Source organism: Microtus pennsylvanicus, chromosome 1 (genome assembly GCF_037038515.1).
Source record: "Microtus pennsylvanicus isolate mMicPen1 chromosome 1, mMicPen1.hap1, whole genome shotgun sequence".
NCBI lineage: Eukaryota > Metazoa > Chordata > Mammalia > Rodentia > Cricetidae > Microtus > Microtus pennsylvanicus.
Genome location: NC_134579.1, coordinates 154,870,361 through 154,892,405, shown reverse-complemented (window position 1 = coordinate 154,892,405; position 22,045 = coordinate 154,870,361). Strand labels below are relative to the sequence as shown.

Here is a 22,045-nt window from a genome sequence, read left to right as displayed (position 1 = left end):
CTTTATCAGCAGAATTACTTAGCATTTATTTTAATGTTGCCGGGATTGAGGAATTAAGGAATACATCTCTGTACACTAATTGTAAAAAAATTGAATCTTATAAAATAATTGGCTGTGTGGATCATTATAGATAAAATTGTACAGAAAAGTAGTGTACATGACACTGCTGTGCCTCCTCATTAGAAGAAATGATGAGAATCATTAGCCATTCATACAGTTTCCATTGCATTGTATTTTGTGTTTCTGTGCCAGTTCTGTAGTTGTCAGAGAAATTTATGAAATGTGTGTTCAGGAAGATGTTTTCTCCCTTATCTTTTGAAGAGAATTTCTCTCTGGTCTTAACAAAATTATGTAGCACTTGGGGATAAAAATGCATCCCAGTAGGCCTGCACTGGAAGCCAAGATGGACAAGACCTCCACAGCCACCATTATCTTGCCCTTGGTGCTATGGTAGACAGGAAGGAAGGATATCCAGACACCACAAAACAACAGCATGCTGAAGGTTAGCAACTTGGCTTCATTGAATGTGTCAGGGAGATTCCTGGCTAAGAAAGCAACAATGAAGCTCATGATTGCAAGGGAGCCATGGTATCCCAGGACACAGTAGAATGCAGTAACTGAGCCCTTGTTGCACACAATGATGATTTGGCCATGCTCAGAGTGCACATCTTTGTCAATAAAAGGAGGAGAAAATTGCAACCAGATTGTACAGAGAATAATTTGGATGAGCGTACAGATGGCAATGATGTAGTTGGGAACACCAGAAACCGGAGAATACCTCATCCTTCTTCCAGGGGCTGTGACTTTGAAAGCAAGCAGCACAGTCACTGTTTTGGCCAACACAGTAGAAACAGCCAGAGTAAATACAACTCCAAATGTAATATGTTGCAGAACACAGGTAGCTGAGTTGGGATGCCCAATGAAAAGCAAGGGACACAGGAAACAGAAGATGAGTGAAATGAGCAAGATGTAGCTGAGATTCTGGTTGTTGGCCTTCACAATGGGAGTGTCATGATGCTTCACAAATATCCCAAGAACCACAGTTGTGAAGGCAGAGAAGAACAAGGCCATTAAGGTAAGAACCATCCCTAAGGTGTCTTTGTAGTTCAGAAAGACCACAGCTTTTTGAATACATTGGTTCTGTTCTCTGTTGGCATACTGGTCCTCTGGACACCTCACACATTTATCCACATCTTCTGGAGAGAAAAAAGCATGATTACTACAACTACTGCCTTTTATTGACAGAATATTTCAATTCACTGTGTTGAGTAAACATTGTGATATCTGAATCCTTTGTTGATGCTGTAGCTGAGAGACACTGCTGCATAGCAATACTTTCATTTCTTAATATTCATTATAAATATGGACAATGAAATATAATAATATGTTGTCTATTTAACTTTGTCTTGGTGATATCATTTTATATTATCAGAAAACACAGATATTTCCAGTCCTTTCTGAATGCTATGAAGAATTGACTGAACCTAGTGAGTTTTCAGAGATTAAAATGATTAATCACTGTATTGCACAGAGTGTATTTAATATCTCAGATCCCGTTGTTAGAGTGATTTTTGATGTCTTTCTGTTTTATGAATCGTTTCTCTGAAATAGATGGAGATCTTGTCTTCTACAGGAAATGTTATGTGATATTTTCTTGTTTGAATTCACCAGCCAAAACAGACTGACATACAAGAAACAGGAAACATAATCTGTAGAGACCCTTGGATTCTTCACATTCCAAGATAAAGTTCTCAAACAAAAGGATTGATGTGTCCAAGAGGACAATGGGTAGGGAAAAAGAACCAAACACAGGAGATAGAGAATGAATAGGGGTAAGTCAACAAGGGAGGAGGGAACGGGTTTTGATCAGGGAGGACATAGCACTGTCTCTGGTTAGAGGAGACAGGTGTGGCCTGTAGGAAAATAGCAGTTTATAAAGGTAAAAGCAGAACCCTCTGATAGGACAAATAATTTAATTTTGATTGAACAGGTTAATTTGGACAGTCATAAAATACTTTTTTGCTCAATAGACTTCAATAACATTTAAGTGGATGTCCTATAGTTTGGGGGCTAAGTCCATTATTATCATCCTGGGACATACTGGCATGGAGAAAGACATGGTGCAGGAGAGGGAGCTGAGTATTCTATATCTTTGATTCCTAGGCAATGGAAAGTAAATGATCTCACTGTGAATGGCCTTCCCTCTGAAGGTAGAAAAAGCTTAGAGATCACCAAATAGATTGGATCAAAAGAATCCCCTTGCCATATAATAATCAAAACAAAAAACATACTAAATACAGAAAGAATATTAAGAGCTGCAGAGGAAGAAGGTCAAGTAACATAAATAGGTAAACCTATCAGAATTTCACCTGACTTCTCAAAGGAAACCACGTAAAGCAGAAGATCTTGGATAGATGTGATGCAGACCTTAACATATCATGGATGCAAGCCCAGATTACTATACCCAGTACAGCTTTCTTTCACCATCGACGGAGAAAAGAAGACATTCCATGACAAAAAACGGGTTTAAACAATACGTATCTACAAACTCAGCCTTACAGAAAGTAGTAGAAGGAAAACCTCAACCCAAAGATGTCTGAAACACCCACAATAGCACAGACCTCTGACAACCCTCCACCAACACGACCCAATAGGGGAAACACACAAACACTACCACCAAAAAAATAACCAGAGTTCACAACCACTGGTCATTAACATCATTTAATAGCAATGGATTCAATTCACCTATAAAAAGGCACAGGTTAAGAGAATGGTAACGAAAGCAGGAACCAACATTCTACTGTTTACAAGAAACACACCTCAACCTCAAAGAGAGACACTACTTCAAGTAAAGGTTTGGGAAATGATTTTCTAATCAAAGAGATCTAGCGTGTGGCTATTCTAATATCTAATAAAATTGATTTCAAACTAATATCAGACAGAAGATATGGAGAATGACTCTTTATACTCATAACAGGAAAAAGTTATCAAGATAAAGTCTCAATCCTGAATATCTATGTTCCTAATATAAAAGCAGCCATATATGTAAAAGAAACATTACTAGAACTCAAATCACACATCAAATCCCACACACTAATAGCAGCAGATTTCAAGACTCCTCTCTTACCAATGCACCGGACAACCAGATGGAAACTTAACAGAGAAATAAGAAAACTAACACATGTAATTAATCAAATGGACTTAAAATACATCTATAGAACATTCTACACTTGGGTAGAATTCAGTCACAATGTTGTATGACTGTCAAAACTTTTTCTTTGAGAGAAATCTAGCAAATTCAGACTTTCAAGGAATCAAAGATGTATGTCATGGTATGAAGCACAATTAGTAAAAACTTTCGGTCAGAAATTGGGTCTCAACCTGAAGATTGGAAAGAAAAACACCCAGTCACCGGTTCTTACTTTGACCTCAGTCTGAAATGGCAATCTTGCCTCTTGGAATCTGAGAAAGAGACTGTGTCTGAGAGCTGTCTCCCCACCCCATTTTATATTTCCTTCTAGGTTTCGAATTAAAGGCATGCAACACTGGGATAAAAACATGCAACACCAGATTTCTGTGTAAACTAGGGTGGCTACCGGAATTAAACATGGTTGTTTTGTTTACCATAATCTCTTTGATAACGCTGAAAAGTAAAACAGTTTTACCTTCAGATCTTCAGACAGTCTTTATTTATTAAAGTACAATTGAAATGCCTCTACATTTCCCTTTTTTGTCAAAAAATAATAAAAAGAAGGCTATAATTAATATAAAAAACTTTATACAATAAGTACAATGACTATACATAATATGTATAGGGAAGAAATATATCCACAATATGGAGTCCATTTGCATTTGACATATTGAGAAAAATATTTAGTCTGTAGCTTATCTTGGTGAGTCCAAAGGCTTATAGCTAATTTACTTTCCATCAATGACTTACTTTTGCCACAAAGAAAGTAAACTCCATTTGGAGTTTCTTCACTATCCATTATATTCTCTGGAGTAGATTGGTCTGCTCTATTTTCCTAAACAGTTGATAATACAAATTTTCAAGGACTATAAATTAGCCTTATATTGTTAAATGAGGTGTATAGGTCCAATACCTTGAACAAGATTCAGAATGCATGTACCATATGTTTTAACAAAATTAATCTGAAATATGTATCAATATACAAAATTGGTATCAATATTCAAAATTTGTCTACGATATACAAAAATAAAACAAATGTGAAATATGAAAAACTAACAGATCATGTCTGAGAACTTTACATCTCCCTCTCTTGGGCTCAGACTAAAGGCATATAGCACTGGAACTAACGGTATGCACCCCCTGATTTCAATATCAGCTAGTGTAGTGACTGGGATTAAATGTGCACATGCCATTGTGGCTACTGGGATTAAAGGTGTATGTTACCATAATGTGGTCTGTAAGGCTGACCGGTGGGACTGTTTTACGCTTAGATCTTCAGATAGTTTTTATTTATTAAAATACAATTGAAATGCCACTATAATGGTATAACAAGTTTTTTAAAATGAATTTGTTAATAATCATAGAACAATAAGAATCAACTTAGGAAAGCAATATATTTTATTTCTTCAATTATCTTTTGGTCCATTGATCAACTCAGTATGACTGAGAGAAGATGATCTATGTGAAGTAAAGGATTTATCTCATTAGCAAACACTCACTGGTCTCATTAGAAACTTCATTTTGTGGGCAGGGGCTGCAATCAAAACAGCAGGCTGCCATTCCCTCCTGCAAGAATTTTCTGAATCCAGGACCACAATCAACACTGCACACAGAAGGCGGCATCTGTGAAAAATCAGATACATGCTGGTGTCGGGAGTTTTAACTACTTCTATAAATATATTTAATTATCATGTTGACATACCAATTAGCTAGTTTTATATACACCAAAAGAGTTATCAGATTAAGCTTAATACATTTTATAATACCAGGCATACAAATGTATGGAAACAAACTGATGTAAATTTGAGTAGCTTCCCATATCTAGAAATTAAGGAGGGAGAATTTTTTTTTGATATGAACAAACACTGTAGAGCTTTCAAAGTGGTATTTCTACTTAATATTCATCACAGTGACACAAAGCACATTAATAAGTTAGAGGGAACCTTAACTATAATATTTTTCTCTATTGAATTAGCATGCTGTCAAATTATTTAAGCATTTTATTAATGGGCAGTTGATATAGGGCTACCCAGCCCACTGTTGGCAGTGCTGTCCCTATTCAGGGCTGTGTGAGAATTCAGAGAAAACCAGTAAGCTATGTTCCTTCAGATTCTGTGATTTAGAAGCCGTCTCCTTATACCTGCCTGCCTTGTCATTTCTTTGCTGTAATTCATGATCCCAATCAAACCTTCTCCTCTATAAGATTTTGGTCAATATTTAATCACAGCAATGTCACAGAACACAAAGATGAACAGATATCTGAAATAGAGGGAATGTCTCATAAAACGTCATTTAGCACACATGAACTCTAAAAACAGCACTGCAAAGCCTGACATATTATAAAGAAAAATACAGCTAAATAGGCAGAGTGAGAAAGGACATAACGGATATCTATTGAGCTGGAAAGAATGGTGTTTCCTGAGGCGTAAATGCTTTACAAATCCTCCACATATTTGAGGAACCTGAGTAAAACTTTGATTTGAATTATTTGTTCTCTTGATAAATATTTTCTTGAGATTTTTATATTTGGGAGACCAGATCTCTGTCTGATATGGGGTTAGTGAAGTTTTTTTCCCATTCTGTAGGCTGTTTTATATTATTGACAGTGTTCTTTGCTTTACAGAAGCTATACAGTGTCAGGCGGTCCCATTTATTTATGTTTTCTCTTAGTGTCTGTGCTGCTGGGGTTATATTTAGGACGTGGTCTCCATTGCCAATGCGTTCAAATGTACTTTTCACTTTCTCTTCTATAAAGTTAGGTGTGTCTGGCTTTGTGATTAGAATCCATCTTACAATTGTAAGAATGGCAAAGATCAAAAACACTGATGACTACTTATGCTGGAGAGGTGTGGGGTAAAGGGAGCACTTTTGAATTGCTGGTGGGAATGCAAGATGGTACAACCCATTTAGAAGCCAGTATGATGATTTCTCGAAAAATAGGAAATAAAACCTTTCCTAAATCCCAGGAATACCACTTTGGGGTATTTATCCAAAGATGTTTATTGTGCCACAAGGATATATCATCAACTATGTCCATAGCAGCATTGTTTCTCATACCAGAACCTGGAAACAGCCTAAATGCCCCTTACCAAAAATGGATTAAAAAAAAGTGGTACATTTACACACTGCAGTACTACACAGCAGAAAAAGATAACGACATCTTAAAATTTTCAGGAAAATGGATGGAGCTAGGAAACATCATTTTGAGTGAGGTAACCCAGACACAGAAAGACAGTTATCATATGTACTCCCTTAGACGTGGTTTTTAAACAAGAAGCTAAGAAAACCAGCTTACAAACCACAATCCCAGAGAACTTAGAAAACAATGAGTATGGTAGGAGAGACATACATAGATCTAATCTACACAGGAAGTAGAAAAAGACAATATCTTCTAAGTAAATTGAAACCATGGGTACTTTTGGGGGGAGGGATGAATGGGAGAGGAAGAGCAGAAAGGGACGCAGATAAAAATGTAGAGCTCAATAAAAATCAATAAAAACATAGCACAGTAGTAACAGTCATTATACATTATATATTAGAGGAAAAGAAAGATATTCTGGAATGATAAATATTCATTGTATGCATATCTGAAATTCTTAAAGTACTAATAAATTGTCACATCAAATATACATGTAGAATCATACAATAGGATGAATGTAAATGCTTTGTAATGTGACTAATTATTTTTAGTTCATTATAAGACAGCACAAATCAATCCCATTGTCTGTGTTACTGCTGTGTAATGCAAAAGAATGCAGTTAAGTCCGACCCACCTGTCTACTTCCTGTTGCATGCTCTATCATGTCTTCATATATATGCAGCTGTTGACCATATGGAAAATATGAGCTAAACTCGCCTATTTTCACCTTAAGTCCAAGACCATATGGGAAATTCCAAATCTGAAAAATGCCATAGTCTTCCTGAAGATTTTCTTTCTGGTTCATAATCATTCTGTCTCCAACTGGATTAGTGAGGCGTGTTTTCCTCAGAAAGGAGTGCAGCTGAAAAAGATACACCATTCTATAGTGTGTGTGTCCTTTCTTGAATTCATAAATGTATTTTATTTCATCTTAAAGGCAGTATTACTGAAGGTGTCCAGAGGAGAAATAACAGGAAAACATGTGGACAAATAAAGTTATCATAATGTTCCTAGAATTTAAGTTCTTTCAGAAAAAAAGCACCAAACAGAATCACAGACATATATGCAGATACAAAACACCTATATGAAAACACACACACACACCATAAGAAAGAGAGACGGAGACATACAGTCAGAGATTCACTTCCATATATATATACATACATAATGCATCTACATACATGTCACACAGACATACACACAAATGCCAACACTTACACATGAAAACAATGATACTCACAGTGAGACATATGCACCAAAACAGACACACAGAAACAGAAAGCTCTGAAACACATAAAGAGGGCCACAAATACATGCACAAATTAAATTACAAATACACACAAGAAGACACTCACAGACAAAAACACCTACATAGAGAGCTATTGATATTGATGGACTTATGCTCATATACACAGATAGATTGAGAGAAACAGACAGACAGACAAACAAAAACAAAGATATACATATGTTCAAGCAATAAACACAAGGAACCCAACACATATAAACATGCACTGAAGAAACACAGAAGTTATGCACAGAAACAAACTCCCATACAGAAAGACATTGGTACAAAAGAAATTTATTTTCAGTTCCTCAAACAGATAGATATGTGGATGTACAGAACCACACACACACACACACACACACACATTCACACACACACAGACACACACACACAGACACACACACACACACACACACACTAACACAGATACAATAAGAGATTCCTGGAAACACAAAAACGTGAAACCATATACAAGAAGAACCATGCATTCATACTTATGTACACAAATGTATGTCTTAACTGAAGGATGACACCGTTTACTGTGTAATTACGTTCACTCAGGATGAGAAATGTGGTCCCAAGTGCCTACAGTGTGAGCAGATTCAGTTTCGAACACTTGTGAAAATCATCTCATAAACGGATTATCACATATTTGAATATAAATATGCAAGGATTCATCTTCTCATTAGGAAGAGGATTAAGAAGGAAGGACTTGGGCTTACAGTTTTAGAATAGCTGTGGTGATAGTCAGGTACTCTTTAACAAAATCAGTGTATTTTTTACAAATTGTACCTTCCACACCATTAAGATTTATACCAGCATCCAGATTTACATCATTATGAAGAAAAATTTCCATAAATCTTTCTATTGTATGAAATATTCCCTAATTTAGTAAATTGGGACTTTTGACAGACATTTAAAGACATTGACATTTACAACATCAAATTTGATATTAAAGAGGAAACACTACCTTCAAGCAGTTACCATAAACTCCTCCATTATCCATGGGTTGATTATATACATGCTGAGGAAGCATTTCCTGGAGGCCATGGGCCACAGCATACACCGCATTATATATGTTATAACTCTCATCACTAAAGGCCATGTCAAAAGTCTGTGCTTTTAGCCATTGCAATGAGGCATTGGATAAGCAGTTCTTCAGGGTCTTACACATAGAAGCTGAGACATTGCAGTTCAAGTTCATCCACTCCAGCCTGGCCAGGAAATCTTCTGTGTATTTGAGAGGGTTCAATGTCTGGACAAATGTTTTAAAATGAGAAATCTCAGCATGATGGTGTGCAAAAGTTATTTTCCCATTGAATGAATCAAGTGGGAAGTCATTCTTAGGTGCAGTGCCATCCCACTGTGAGGTGGTGACCCATATTCTCTGTAAACCTAGAGATTGCCACCTTCTAAAGCCCACAGCTAGAGAACTCTCTGGGTCACCATAAATGATAACCACATTAGTGGATGATGTCACTATTTGGTTATAATACACTTCAGCTCTTTGCAAGAATAATTGCATCTTGACTGGGATCACACTCACAAAAGCAAAGCAGACTGTAATTTTTTCCATCTCTCCTCTTAATTGTGTGAGAAATTGAGTACCCTGATCATTGTCTGAGATGGCCAGTCCAATCCAGTTCCAGTTGAAGTAAAGCATCAAAGAGATCATGGCCAGGGCTAAAGATGTGTCCTTGGCAGCCATCTGATACAGAAGGGGAAATTGTTCACGATTGCTCAGAATAGAATGGAAAGGTCCATAGGTAATCTGAAGGACCTACAACACAGGGAGCAGCATGAGGTTGCACACGTACATAAGAGCTTGTAAACATACTTTAGGTCAAGAGTTCCTTAAAAAACTCCTTATCTGTTCCTTCTTCCCTCATTTCAATTTCAAAAAAGGAAAGGAGACCCGTCACAAATGAATAAAATTGTGAACGACACCGTTTAACACAAATTTAACAGTAGTATCCTACTCAGAATCTTCTTAGCAACTAGGATTATAAGAGCAGTGTTAGAATTTCTTGCAAAGTCACAACAAAAATCTCACCTGTTGAGGATTGAAGATGTAGAACAAGGACCCAGTCATCACAGATATTTCCCAATTTGGTCCTGTAAGCACCACGATACACTCAGGCTGTTTATAACACATATAATTAGGAGGGTAATTATGAACTACTTCAGACAAGTTAGCGGGTCTATGTAATTTTGTCTGAATTGCACAACCATCCTCTGAACATTCACATACAAATGATGAATTTGGTAGAAGATCAGGGTTCCTGTTGACTTCATCCATGGAAAAAGCTAAGGCCAGTATAAACTGGAAGTTTTTAGTTGTTGTTCTGTAAAATGGTATGGTGATTAATATGGACAGAGATCTACAGATGATCCTGAGTAGTCAATAGATGGATTATTATGTACTGTACCATATTCTCAACCACTGCCAATAATGTTACAAGTGGCCTATGCTGTGAGATTAGAATAATATAAGTAGCTGGAAGCTTGTGAAAAGCTTTAAAAGTTCATTAGAGTGTATCTTCCATAAATAAAGTGAGGCATCAACACCTTTCAAAGAGTGTGATTTCAATTTCTTATTTTTAAATGCTTACTTTTAAGATAAAGACAATGGCGGAGTCTTTAACCAAACAATAAACTTATTCATATATTCATTTTTAAATCATTGAAAATTCACGAGACACAGGGCCGTGGTGGCAGACGCCTTTAATCCCAGCACTTGGGATGCAGAGGCAGGCGGATCTCTGAGTTCTACACCAGCCTTGTCTACAAGAGCTAGTTGCAGGACAGGCTCCAAACCACAGAGAAACCCTGTGTTGAAAAAAGCAAAAAAAAAATTCAAGAGACATGTGAGCCTATGAGTTTATCATATTTTCTCATAAAATTAACTAAATTTGATAAAACTGTCAAATAATGCCTGTTGAGTGCACAATAGTATGGAAAACATTTGGCTGTTATGCCTTCAATTCTTTATAATCACTGGGCATTATAGTTAATATATGCCCTTGATCTTTGTGTTATTCTTTTTTTACTAATTTATCTAATGGAGGTGTAAAATTTAAATACCAAAGATGTATTTTGTAACGCCGTATGTATGTGTTCACCATGTATATAGACAGTATCAATGTTAATGTGGGTAATTAATAGAGAATGGATTCCAAGGTTTTGAACAACAATTTGCTACAGCTTAGACTGGCCTCAAAAGTACAAAGATACACCAGCTCCAGGTTCTTCTTGCAGAGATTAAGGCCATGTACTACCTTCTAAGTACTCTCCACCTAATTTATGTTTACACAGAATGTCATATATTCCAACTGAAGACTTCTGACCAATTGTTTTTTATAGTACAAAACTGCTTTGACTACATTTACAGTTACACTAACACAACAATAGCATCCTACATTAATTTGTATATGCCAGTTTAACATCTTTGTAAAACAGAAGATGATAAGTAATAAAATCTGAGGAAAATGTTTATGAGTCTTTTTGTAATATAAGTGGGTAATAAGCAAGTTGGGAGTGAATAACACCAATTTGTGTTTATTTTTTTGGGAAGAGCAGTAACTTCTGTCTCTTCCTAGTCATTTCATATAATCTGACCAATGAACATTTATCATACTTCTTCATTCTAAATGATTCAAACAGAGTAAAATGAACCTATTTCCCACTTAAATATTGTACTGCTATGATTTCTTTATGTATTTACATATATATTTTCAAAATTATTTTTGAATATTTTTATTACCACACAGAAAAAGTGTCATTGAAAATTTTAGTAACACACAAAAGGCATTAGAGACTAGATCTTGTGAAGCCCAAACACCAATTCCTGTCTCCCAAACATTAAGAAACATAAATCTCTTGAGCAGTTATAGTTCCCAGTGCACTAAATTTCTGTGTTTGATAACAACTATTAACAATACGAAAAATTAAAATGTGTGTAGTCTCCACATTGGTAAAATAAAGAGTTATAATTAGCAAAATTACTGAAAACAAATTTAAGAGATACATGGGAAATAAGTGTCAGAAAATAAACAATTTAGATACAGAGAGACAATACCATTGTTTTTAAAATAATGGCAAGGATGTGTTAGTATGTAACTGCCCTATTCCCTCTCTAATGTGTTGCTAACAATCACACACCAGGGCTGTCAATCAAGGAAGAGAAAATGAAAGAGTCAATCACACCTTTCAAAAATGAAAGCATATATTTCACAGTTCATAATTCCATTTTTAGCAAAACCAGAATAAGAAGTGAACTTTGAGATTAAAGGGCAGTGATTTTAATGTATGTAAATGACGTATGGAGAAATAGGAACACATATGATGTTTACAATGGATAGCTCTCTTGTTTCCAATATTGATGCAGTTTGAGGATAATGGAACCACATCAGATCATTCAAGAGAGTAACTGTATGTCTATGTGAAAACTCTTCACAGCTTGGTGTGTTACAAATATTAGTTGCCCTAGTACAAGCTTTAGAACCTACACATTGATGAATGTCCATCAATTATTGTAATCTATGGCATTTACTTGGGCCCACTTAGGATGATAATAACTGAAATAGAATGGGGTTTTATTTAATAAGTCATCTCCTGCTACAGTGTTGTATGTATATGTATTTCTGATCTTGATTAAAGCATTCTGTCTGTATAGCTCATCAAAAATGTAATGTATAATTAAGAGATACAGATTAATAGATAATCATATATAATAGTCAAAATTGCCCTCCCACCTGTACAAGTCTAGTAAACATGATACTTCCACCTGCCTAGGCAGAGAGCGCAGAGCCACGGACATAGTCTAATCCACTTGCCTTCCAACTCTGAGTGGGCCCACAAACACCCAGGCCCCAAAATACTGTTGAAATGCTCCAAAGCCAGAGTTTGTGCTGGAAGCATGGCCCAGGAAGCTGCACTTCAAAACTGCTTGGCTTTTATTACTTGCTATGGACCAAACCAGGAAATTCTTTCCCAAAGAAGCCATGCCTCTGCCTGCCTTTAGCAAACAGAGCCCATCCAAGAAAATGCCACTACAAAACCATGCTTAATGCTGTTCTTTTGGTTTTTGTTAAAGCATTTTCAGGTTTTACATAGATTTAGTCCACAAGATTGGCAGATCAATTAATTATTGCAAGGAACTGCTTGTATCCCACTTCTGACACCAGGTGATGTGGGAATCCTATCTGTGTACTGTGATTACCATTAATGAATAAAGAAACTCCCTTGACCTGTTGATAGGTCAGAACTGAGGAAGGAGGGGGAAATGGAACAGAATGCTGGGAGGAAGTAGGCAGAGTCAGAAGAACATCATGGAGCTGCTGCCACCAGAGACAGAGGTCTGAGAACTTTGTTGGAAAGCCACTGTCACAAGGTGATACACAGATTAATGGAGACGTGCTAAATTAATATGTAAGAGTCAGCAAATAAGAGTTAAAGCTAATGGGTCAAACAGTGATTTAAATAATACTTTTTCTGTGTGATTATTTCAGGACTAAGATAGCCAGGTGACCAGGAACCACCAAGCAGACTCCTTCCAATAATGGGAGAGTGTTTTTATGAGTGTGGGCCAATGCCCATCTTTCAGTGGATATGCCTATAGAGAATTTAGGAAATATAAGACAAGTCTTTCCTGTGAATGGTATTATGTATTATTTAGTATTTGTGATGAGGTAAACAGGACTACTATTCTTCTATAGATATTATTGTACATTGAAAAATAAAGATCTAAAAAGTGCATAACTCTGGTTCTCAGATGAGCTGTTTGGACTGCCTACAATATGGATATAGAGAAAAGTGAAAGGCAGATTCTTTCACAGAAAGAGTACTTCTACTTTTAATTTTTACATACTTTTGTGCTATTTTCCTGGTCAGAAAAGTTTTACTGCTGCCACAAGTGTCTTGAACATTGTGTAAACTTTCCTTGGGCAGTTGAGCAGATGGCTATTCTCCACAGAGAAAGCATCAATGACAGAGAAGTCAATGACTTAACACAATCTTGCATTGGTTTATCAAATCTTTACCTGGGAACATGCTTGCCAACATAAGTCCATGTAGGAGATTTGCATATTGAATTTCCCAAGGCTCTCACTCTCTCTGCACCTGTTCATCATATCTCATATCTTTGATCGCCCCTTCTACATTACCCCAGCCTGCAAAAGGACACTTTTCCAGCTCTATAAAAACCACAATGGCCGCTAGTATTCCAGATTGGACACTCACATTTGAATGTCACCCATTTTCCATATACCCCAAATGTGATTGCCCATCCCCAAACCTCCAGACCAGAGGGCTTCAGTCCTTTATCACTGGAAGAGAGTCTCTACTCAACCAGAGAACATACAGGAATGTTAGAGGTTGACATTGATGGCCTAGCCCCATACAATCCACAATTTGGTGCCCTACCATATTCTCCACAAAACCTCCATGAATCAAACAGCCCCAGCCTCAACATAGGGAAAGCCTCACTGCTGGACCATGGGTCAATATTGCCACCAGACATGCATCCTCTGACTTGAGTGGAGATACATTTAAAATCTTTAGGCAAAGTGTGAGATGACAAAAGAGGAAACATAAACAAAGGAATAAAGCATGTATCCAAAGATGAACTTGTAAACAAGCACCTAGGTCTATATTCACCACAAAGTCAGATTCCTAGACACCAGTGTTAGTGTTCTATCAGCAACAGCCAAGGGAATATGTCACTACCAAAGCCAGTTATCTTACTACAAGACTTGACATCCAGCACAAGTGAAATGTAACAAAAGACCTTAAAACCAACTTAATGAGTTTGATTGAGGACCTGTTGCAAGTTGGGGCCTGCTTTTTTGTCCCAGCCGCCTGGCTAGCTTAGCCCCAAAATAACCTCACAGAAATTGTATTAATTAAATCACTGCTTGTCCCATTATCTTTAGCCTCTTATTGGCTAACTCTCACAACTTTATTTAACAAATTTCAATTAATATGTATATCGCCATGTGGCAGTGGCTTATCAGAAAAAATTCTAACCAATGTCTGTCTCGGGTGGACAATCAATGGCATCTCCCTGACTCTGCTTTTTTCCTCCCACAATTCAATTCTGTCTCCCTTCCTACGTAAGTTCTGCTCTATCACCAGATCCAAAGCAGTTTCTATATTAACCAGTGAAAACAACACAAATACACAAGGACCTCCTACACCAAGGAGCTTAAAGAGAAAATAAATAAATACATGAAAGAAATTGAGGAAAGAACAACTCAAAAATGAAGTAAATGAAATAAAATCCATAAAGAAAGCAAAGAACAATGGCAATGGGTTTTTGATCCTATCGCTCGTACTGGCTTTGGGGGAGCCTAGGAAGTTGGGATGCTCACCTTACTAGACCTGGATGGAGGTGGATGGTCCTTGGACTTCCCACAGGTCAGGAAACCCTGATTGCTCTTTGGGCTGATGAGATAGGGGGACTTGATTGGGGCAGGGGGAGGGAAATGGGAGGCCGTCGCGGGGAGGAAGCAGAAATCTTTAATAAATAAATAATAAATAAAGAAAAAAGAAAGCAAAGAAAACACAATCAATTGAAAGAAATGAATAAAAATGTTTACCTAAAATAGGAAGTATATACTATAAATAAAACAAAAGCTAGGGAATTGTGCAAAAGGAAGGTCTAGAAACAAAAACTACAGGCACAATGATCTCCAATAGAATACAAGATATAAAAAATAGAAACAATTATCAAAGGAGATGTTAAATATAAAAAAAATCATTGACATGGAGCATCCAAGAATTCTGAAATGTTTTGTAGAGATCAAATAGAAGAATAATAGAAATAGAAGTATGAGAAGAATCTCATCACAAATTCCCAGAAAATATCTTTTATATTATAGAAAAAATTTTTCATAAACTAGAAAAGGTGAACCCGAAAAAGGTACAAAAATTTACAAAATACTTAACAGATTGGAACAGAAAACAAATGCCTTCACAAATTAGTAATTAAAATGTTAAATAAACAGAACAAAAAAACAATATTAAATGCTACAAGGTAGAAACATCAAGTAACATATAAATGTAGACTTATCTGAATTTCACCGGATTTTCCAATGATGAGTATAAAAGACAGAACGGTGTGTTCAATTTACCTGCAGACACCAAGAGAGCACAGATTTCAACCCATACTACTATACCATACAAATATTCAATCCTCAGTGACTGAGAAAAGATATCCTTGATATATAAATTTAAACAGTGTCTATCCACAAATAGAGAACTACAGAAGGTACCACAAGGAGAATTCAAACCTGAGAGGTTAATTACATGCACGAAAACACAGGAAATAAAGAGCCACTTCCTAGGAAAGCAGGAACAGGAAACATCCACACAAACCACCACCACCAAGACCACCACTGCTGCCATCAACAATAAAAATAATAAAACAGATATTTAAAAATCACTGGAAATTGATATTAAGTGGTATTGGCTCCAAAATAAAAAGATACAGACTAAAAGAATGAATATCAAAGTTCACTAAAGGCCATGTCAAAAGTCTGTACCATTAGTCGTTCCAATGAGGCATTGAATGAGAAGTTCTTCAGTGTCTGACACTTAGAAGCTGATACTTCTAAACTTCATCTACCTCTTTTGCCAGGTATTCATCTGAGTATTTGAGATTGGTCCAAGTAAGGTCAAAATTTAAAAAGCATAAATCTCAGCAGGTAGGTTTGCAAAAGTTAACATCCCAAGGGATGAGTCTATTGTGAAGTCTCTATTTCTTATAGAGACATCCAACCTTCTGTGAGGTGGTGACTTATATTCTTTGTATACCTAATGATTCTTACATTCTAAAGCACACAGATAGAGAACTGTCTGTGTGACCATAAATGAAAAATAAATTGTAGATGATGTCATAATTTGGTTATCATATATTTCAGGTCTTGACAAGTATAATTGCATGTTGACTGTGATCATATTTATAAAGTCAAAACAGACTGTATATTTAATATAACTTTTTTTCAATTATGAGAGAAACTGAGCACCGTCTTCATTGTCTGAGATGGGCCCCCAACCCAATTCTAGTTCAAGTGAAGCATGAAAGGAATCATGGCCAAAACTAAAGATGCATCATTGTGGGCCATCTGACACAGAGCGGGAAACTGAACACAGTCACTTAGGATAGGATGGACAGGTGCATAGGAAAGATGAATCAATGACCTGCAGTGCATGGGTAAGCTGAATGGATACAGGGAGCAGCTAGAGTAGCATGCACTCCTAAGAACGTAAAAACACTGTTCTGCCAAGTGTTCTAGAAAAGCCCCTCACTTGTTAATCTTTTCTCATCTCTGTTACACACAAGGAAATGTGAAAGCCCCATCAAGTCTCTGAATAGTAGCCTATATTTTGACATCCCTGTGTGGCCATTATCTTCCTCACACTTTTCTTAGCATCTGGGAATACTACAAATGAAGACAAGGATTTCTTTCCGGAAACAGCCTAGATGTCCTTCAATGGAAGAATGCATGAAGAAAGTGTGCAATATATACACATTAGAGTACTACGCTGCAGTAAAAAACAATGACTTCTCGAATTTTGCATGCAAATGGATGGAAATAGAAAACATATCCTGAGTGAGGTAACCCAGACCCAAAAAGATGAACATGGGATGTGTTCACTCATAATTGGTTTCTAGCCATAAATAAATGTCACTGAGTCTATAATTTGTGATCCTAAAGAAGCTAAATAAGAAGGTGAACCCAAAGAAAAACATATAGTTATCCTCCTGGCTATAGGAAGTAGACAAAATTGCTGGGCAGGGAATTGGGATCTTGGGGGTGGGGTAGAATGGGGGTAGGGGGAGATGGGGAGAGGGTGTGAGAAGGGGAGGTGGGGGAACTTGTGGAAATGGGATGATTGGGAAAAAGGAAGGTTGGATAGGGGAGCAGGGAAGCACAATTCTTAGTTAAGGGAGCCACCGTAGGGTTGGCAAGAGACTTGAACCTAGAGTGGCTCCCAGGAGCCCAAGGCGATGTCTCCAGTTAGTTCCTTGGGCAGCTGAGGATAGGGAACCTGAAATGACCCTTTACTATAGCCACACTGATGAATATCTTGCATACCACCATAGAACCTTCATCTGGCGATGGATGGATATAGAGACAGAGACCCACACTGGAGCACCGGACTGAGCTCCCAAGGTCCCAATGAGGAGCAGAGGGAGGGAGAGCACGAGCAAGGAAGTCAGGACCACGAGTGTGCACCCACGCACTGAGATGGTGGGGCTGATCTATTGAGAGCTCACCATGGCCAGCTGGACTGTGACTGAAAAAGCATGGGATAAAACCGGACTCTCTGAACATGGCGAACAATAAGGGCTGATGAGAAGCCAAGGACAATGGCCCGGGATTTTGATCCTACTTCATGTTCTGGCTTTGTTTCATCCTAGCCAGATTGGATGTTCACCTTCCTGGACATGGACAGAGCGGGGAGGACCTTGGACTTTCCTCGGGGCAGGGAACCCTGACTACTCTTTGGACTGGAGATGGAGGGCCAGAGGAGTGGGGGGAGAGGGAAAAGGGCGGGAGGAGGGGGAGGGAAATGGGAGGCTGGGAGGAGGCGGAAACTTTTTTCCTCAATAAAAAAATTAATAAAAAAATACAAATCCCAAAATACTCACCTGCTGAGATTTGTAGAGACCTGTGACGAATCCTTATTGATAGATGTTTTTCAATAACGTCTTCTAACTGCCATAGTACACTTGATCTTGTCGTTACAGACATAATTGGGTGGGGCTTCTTTATTTGTTCGGATCAAATGAATGAGGCTGTGTAATTGTGACCCAATATTATAACACTTCTGATGGTAAATAAAATACTAGTGACATAGTTGGTAAAATATCAGGGTTCTTCCTATGTCACCAATGCAAAAATTCAAGAACTGAGAAAACTGGCAGTTTTCAGTTTGTGTTCTATAAAAGGCAACACTGTTTATTATGGACAGAGATCTACATACGATTATTTGTAGTAAAAGGAAGGATTATCCCATACTGGACAATATTCCCAACCTCCCTCAATAATTGAAGCAATGTCCCAAGTTGTGGGTTTGGAATGACATAAGGTGCTGGAAGGTTAAAAACACTTTAAAAGTTCATGAAAGTAAATCTAACATAAATAAGATGAGCCATTTGCAACTTTCACAGAAAAGGCCATGCAGCTCTGGTTTTTTAGTGTTTGCACAATGGATAAATAAAAGGTACAGGCTTGGGTGATACAGAACACCTGATCAGATATTCAGTTTGAAATAATTGAGCAATATTAAAAGTACACGTAATGCATTAGACGAGATTCAGGTAAGTTTTATGAAACAAACTTAAATGGAGGAAGCATTCAAGGAATTACTGGTAAGTGCACAGTGGTCTCTTGGGGTTAATGTTTGGTTCCTGTACTAATAATTCTTTCATATTTAGTGGACAATATAGTTAATATATTCCCTCATGTCTACCATCACTATCTTGTATTTTTATCTTTCTCATTTATCAATTAAAGCTACAAAATGTTCTTTAAATATTTAATTTTTAATACATTTAACTATCAGACTACATTTGGTAAATAAATTGATTTGTGTGTATGAAAATGAGAAACACTCATATAGACAATAAAAGGGAATGGATTTCACAATTTTCAGTAAAACTGGTTTTTATTTGCCACTGACCTTGAATGCATAATGATACACCTACTCCATTTCATAAATGCAGAGATTAAGGGCCTAAACCACAATATTGTCCAAATATTTAATGCTTACATAGGTATGTTCGATGTAATTGTACCTGGTATATTTGCACAACTTAAATTGTCTTGTACAGAGCACCTTTTGTCTACATTTCCAGTTATAAACTCACAACACTGGCATGCAATTGAGAACTATGTACATCTGGAAATTGCAGTGAGATTCATTTGTGCCAATATTACAAGCTTTTAAACTACAATAATATAAAGTGTGCAATGTATGGAAAATATTTATAAATTTTTATAATATAAATAGTCAACAATACCATTTTGTGTTTATGTTTACCCTTTAATAATATTAACTAATAAATAATATTTTTTTACACAATACCTATCATATGAACAATAAACAACAAACTCAAACATTCATTTTAACACTGAATGATGCATTCAGACTTAAAAAGAATCTATTTTCTAGTTTGATTTCTTACTCTTGTGGTATCTTTATGAATAAATATAAGTATTTACCTCTACATGTTGAAATAAAAAACAATCTTAAAATATTTGCTATTACCTTGCTGAAAATGCCATCAAAAGTTTTTTTAATACTCAACAGGAACTTGAGATAAGAACTTATGGAAGTGAAACATTAACTCCTGCAGACTAAACATTAGGAATTGTCAATGATTTCAGCTCTGGGGGTGGCATAGTGCAATATTTGAAAAGAACAACCAACAATGCACAAAATCAAAAGTGCATAGTGCACAAATTGGTAAATGACAAAGCTGTAATTAGTAAAATTATTGAAGAGAAAATAAGACATAAATTAAATAGTGTTGACAGTGAGTAACCAGTTTAGATCTATACAGAAGAGACGCGTGCTTCTTAAATAATTACAAAGAGCTAGTAGATACCTTTCTCAAGTGTTGAAAAGTATCACATGCTGCAGCTGCAAACAGGCAAGTGCAAAGAAAGGAAGCAGTCACCACTATTAGTGACAACTCATATTTCAAAGAATGCAAACATATCATTTATTTTCCCCCTCCAACATAATATTTTTATTGATTATTTGGGAACTTCATATAATGCACCAATCACACTTGCTTTTTATTTCTCCCAAGTCCACCCTCTCACCCTTGTGCCCATCCCTAAAACTTACATGAATTTTTCAGTTTACAAAAGAGGTAAAAGCTTTAGATGAGTTAGCATTAATCTGTACTGAAATCCACATTGTAGAAAAGGCAGCTAACAGGTGTCTATATAACAGCTGGAGTAGATTCACACCTTTGAGTCACAGCAAAATCTATAGCTTTGGGCTAAAACCCATGAACGTTCTTTTCTCCTCTGTCCAGATTTGACACAGGCAGTTTTACCAGTCCGGCAGGTTTGTCTTATTAACAGGCTTCCTAGCAAAGGATAAACGGGTCTCAGGTGTAACTCTTACTATTCCTTTATTTAAAACAACTTGCTTGTCAATGACTGCTCTCAGCAATGACTACTTGTGTCTCTGGCAAATGATTAAATGGGAAGAGAAAGGGACAAAGTCTATGCTGAGGGTCTAAGTGATGAGGTATATAAAAGTCTGAGGGTGTGAGAGCTTAGTAAGTTCTAAGGGTCAGAGAAAATGCTTTACGGTGTGTCAATGCAAGTTGTCAAAGTCGAAGAAGAGGATTTAAGACATATGAAAAATGGGAAATGGTTCGGATTTCTTTCCCCTTCTATGCTATTGTTACACCAAGATTTCAAAGTTCAGCATTTTAACATTGATCAATAGAGTTCTGATAAGCTGGTCGTGCGCTGACTACTTACGATTAGTCACAAGCTCAATACTTTAAATGTCCAAACATAACATTTATACAACAAAAAATTCTTACTTTAAAGAGACAGTGAACACTGTCCTATGGAAATAAAGGCCTGTGGATGTACAAATACTTCTATCCCCATATGAAATATTTATGGTGACATTTACACAGAAAATTCAAAGAAACTTACTCTATATTCAGAATATGGTTGAAATAATCTTTCTCCACAGGCCGCTGCTCTGTTTTAAGGACAAAGACCCAACCTGTCAACCAATCTTCATCCTTATCTTTATCCTCATACATTCTCCAAAAGCACCTGGGTTGAGTGAACCTGGACGCAAGAAGTGGAATGTTCAGGAAAAAGAAGAGTAAAATCAAACCGGCCATCTTTGTCCTCGTTGAAGCCTTGGCAGTGTGTGCTCTTCAGATCAGCATATTATATGGGTGCCCATATTTTCTCACCTACTTTTATTTCTGCAGCAAAAGCAGAGGCTATTTGTGTATTCATGATCCCTTTATTTCCCAGGGGATTCCTCGCCTCTGGGGAAAATTGGACACTTTCTTCCCCTATGGCTGTGCACCTGATATGCATATGATGCAAATATAATTCAGAAGTATATATGAGGAAAATTCAGGTAGTTTCATGACATCATTCAATTTTGTGGAAATTACGGCTCCATGGGGGATGTCATTTTGAGAAAAATTTGGGGCCATGACTGCCAGAACAATATTTTTATGTTAATGCCTTTAGAAATGATGTCAGTGGCTTTTGTTAGATGATCCACATTGAGACAGGAAGGACACAAAAAGTCAAAGTTCCTAGTTGCACACTTGGAATTCTTTCACAAAATCCCTGTCAGGGAACAACAGTTCCATGGTTAGAGAAATTGAGGTTCACACAGCTCGCACAGTGGGGCTTATACT

General features: G+C 36.9%; 1 protein-coding gene across 1 annotated transcript; it reads right to left on the bottom strand.

Moving 5' to 3' along the window:
- Nucleotides 1–288: 288 nt before the first annotated feature.
- LOC142842475 (vomeronasal type-2 receptor 116-like) lies at nt 289–21,508 on the bottom strand. Its single transcript, XM_075959209.1, has 6 exons — nt 21,312–21,508; nt 9,668–9,959; nt 8,585–9,394; nt 6,964–7,191; nt 4,690–4,813; nt 289–1,193 (listed from the first exon to the last, which is right to left on the bottom strand). Exons 1-6 carry the CDS (start codon nt 21,506–21,508, stop codon nt 289–291), a joined length of 2,556 nt encoding a protein of 851 aa, XP_075815324.1.
- Between the last annotated feature and the right edge of the window lie 537 nt (nt 21,509–22,045).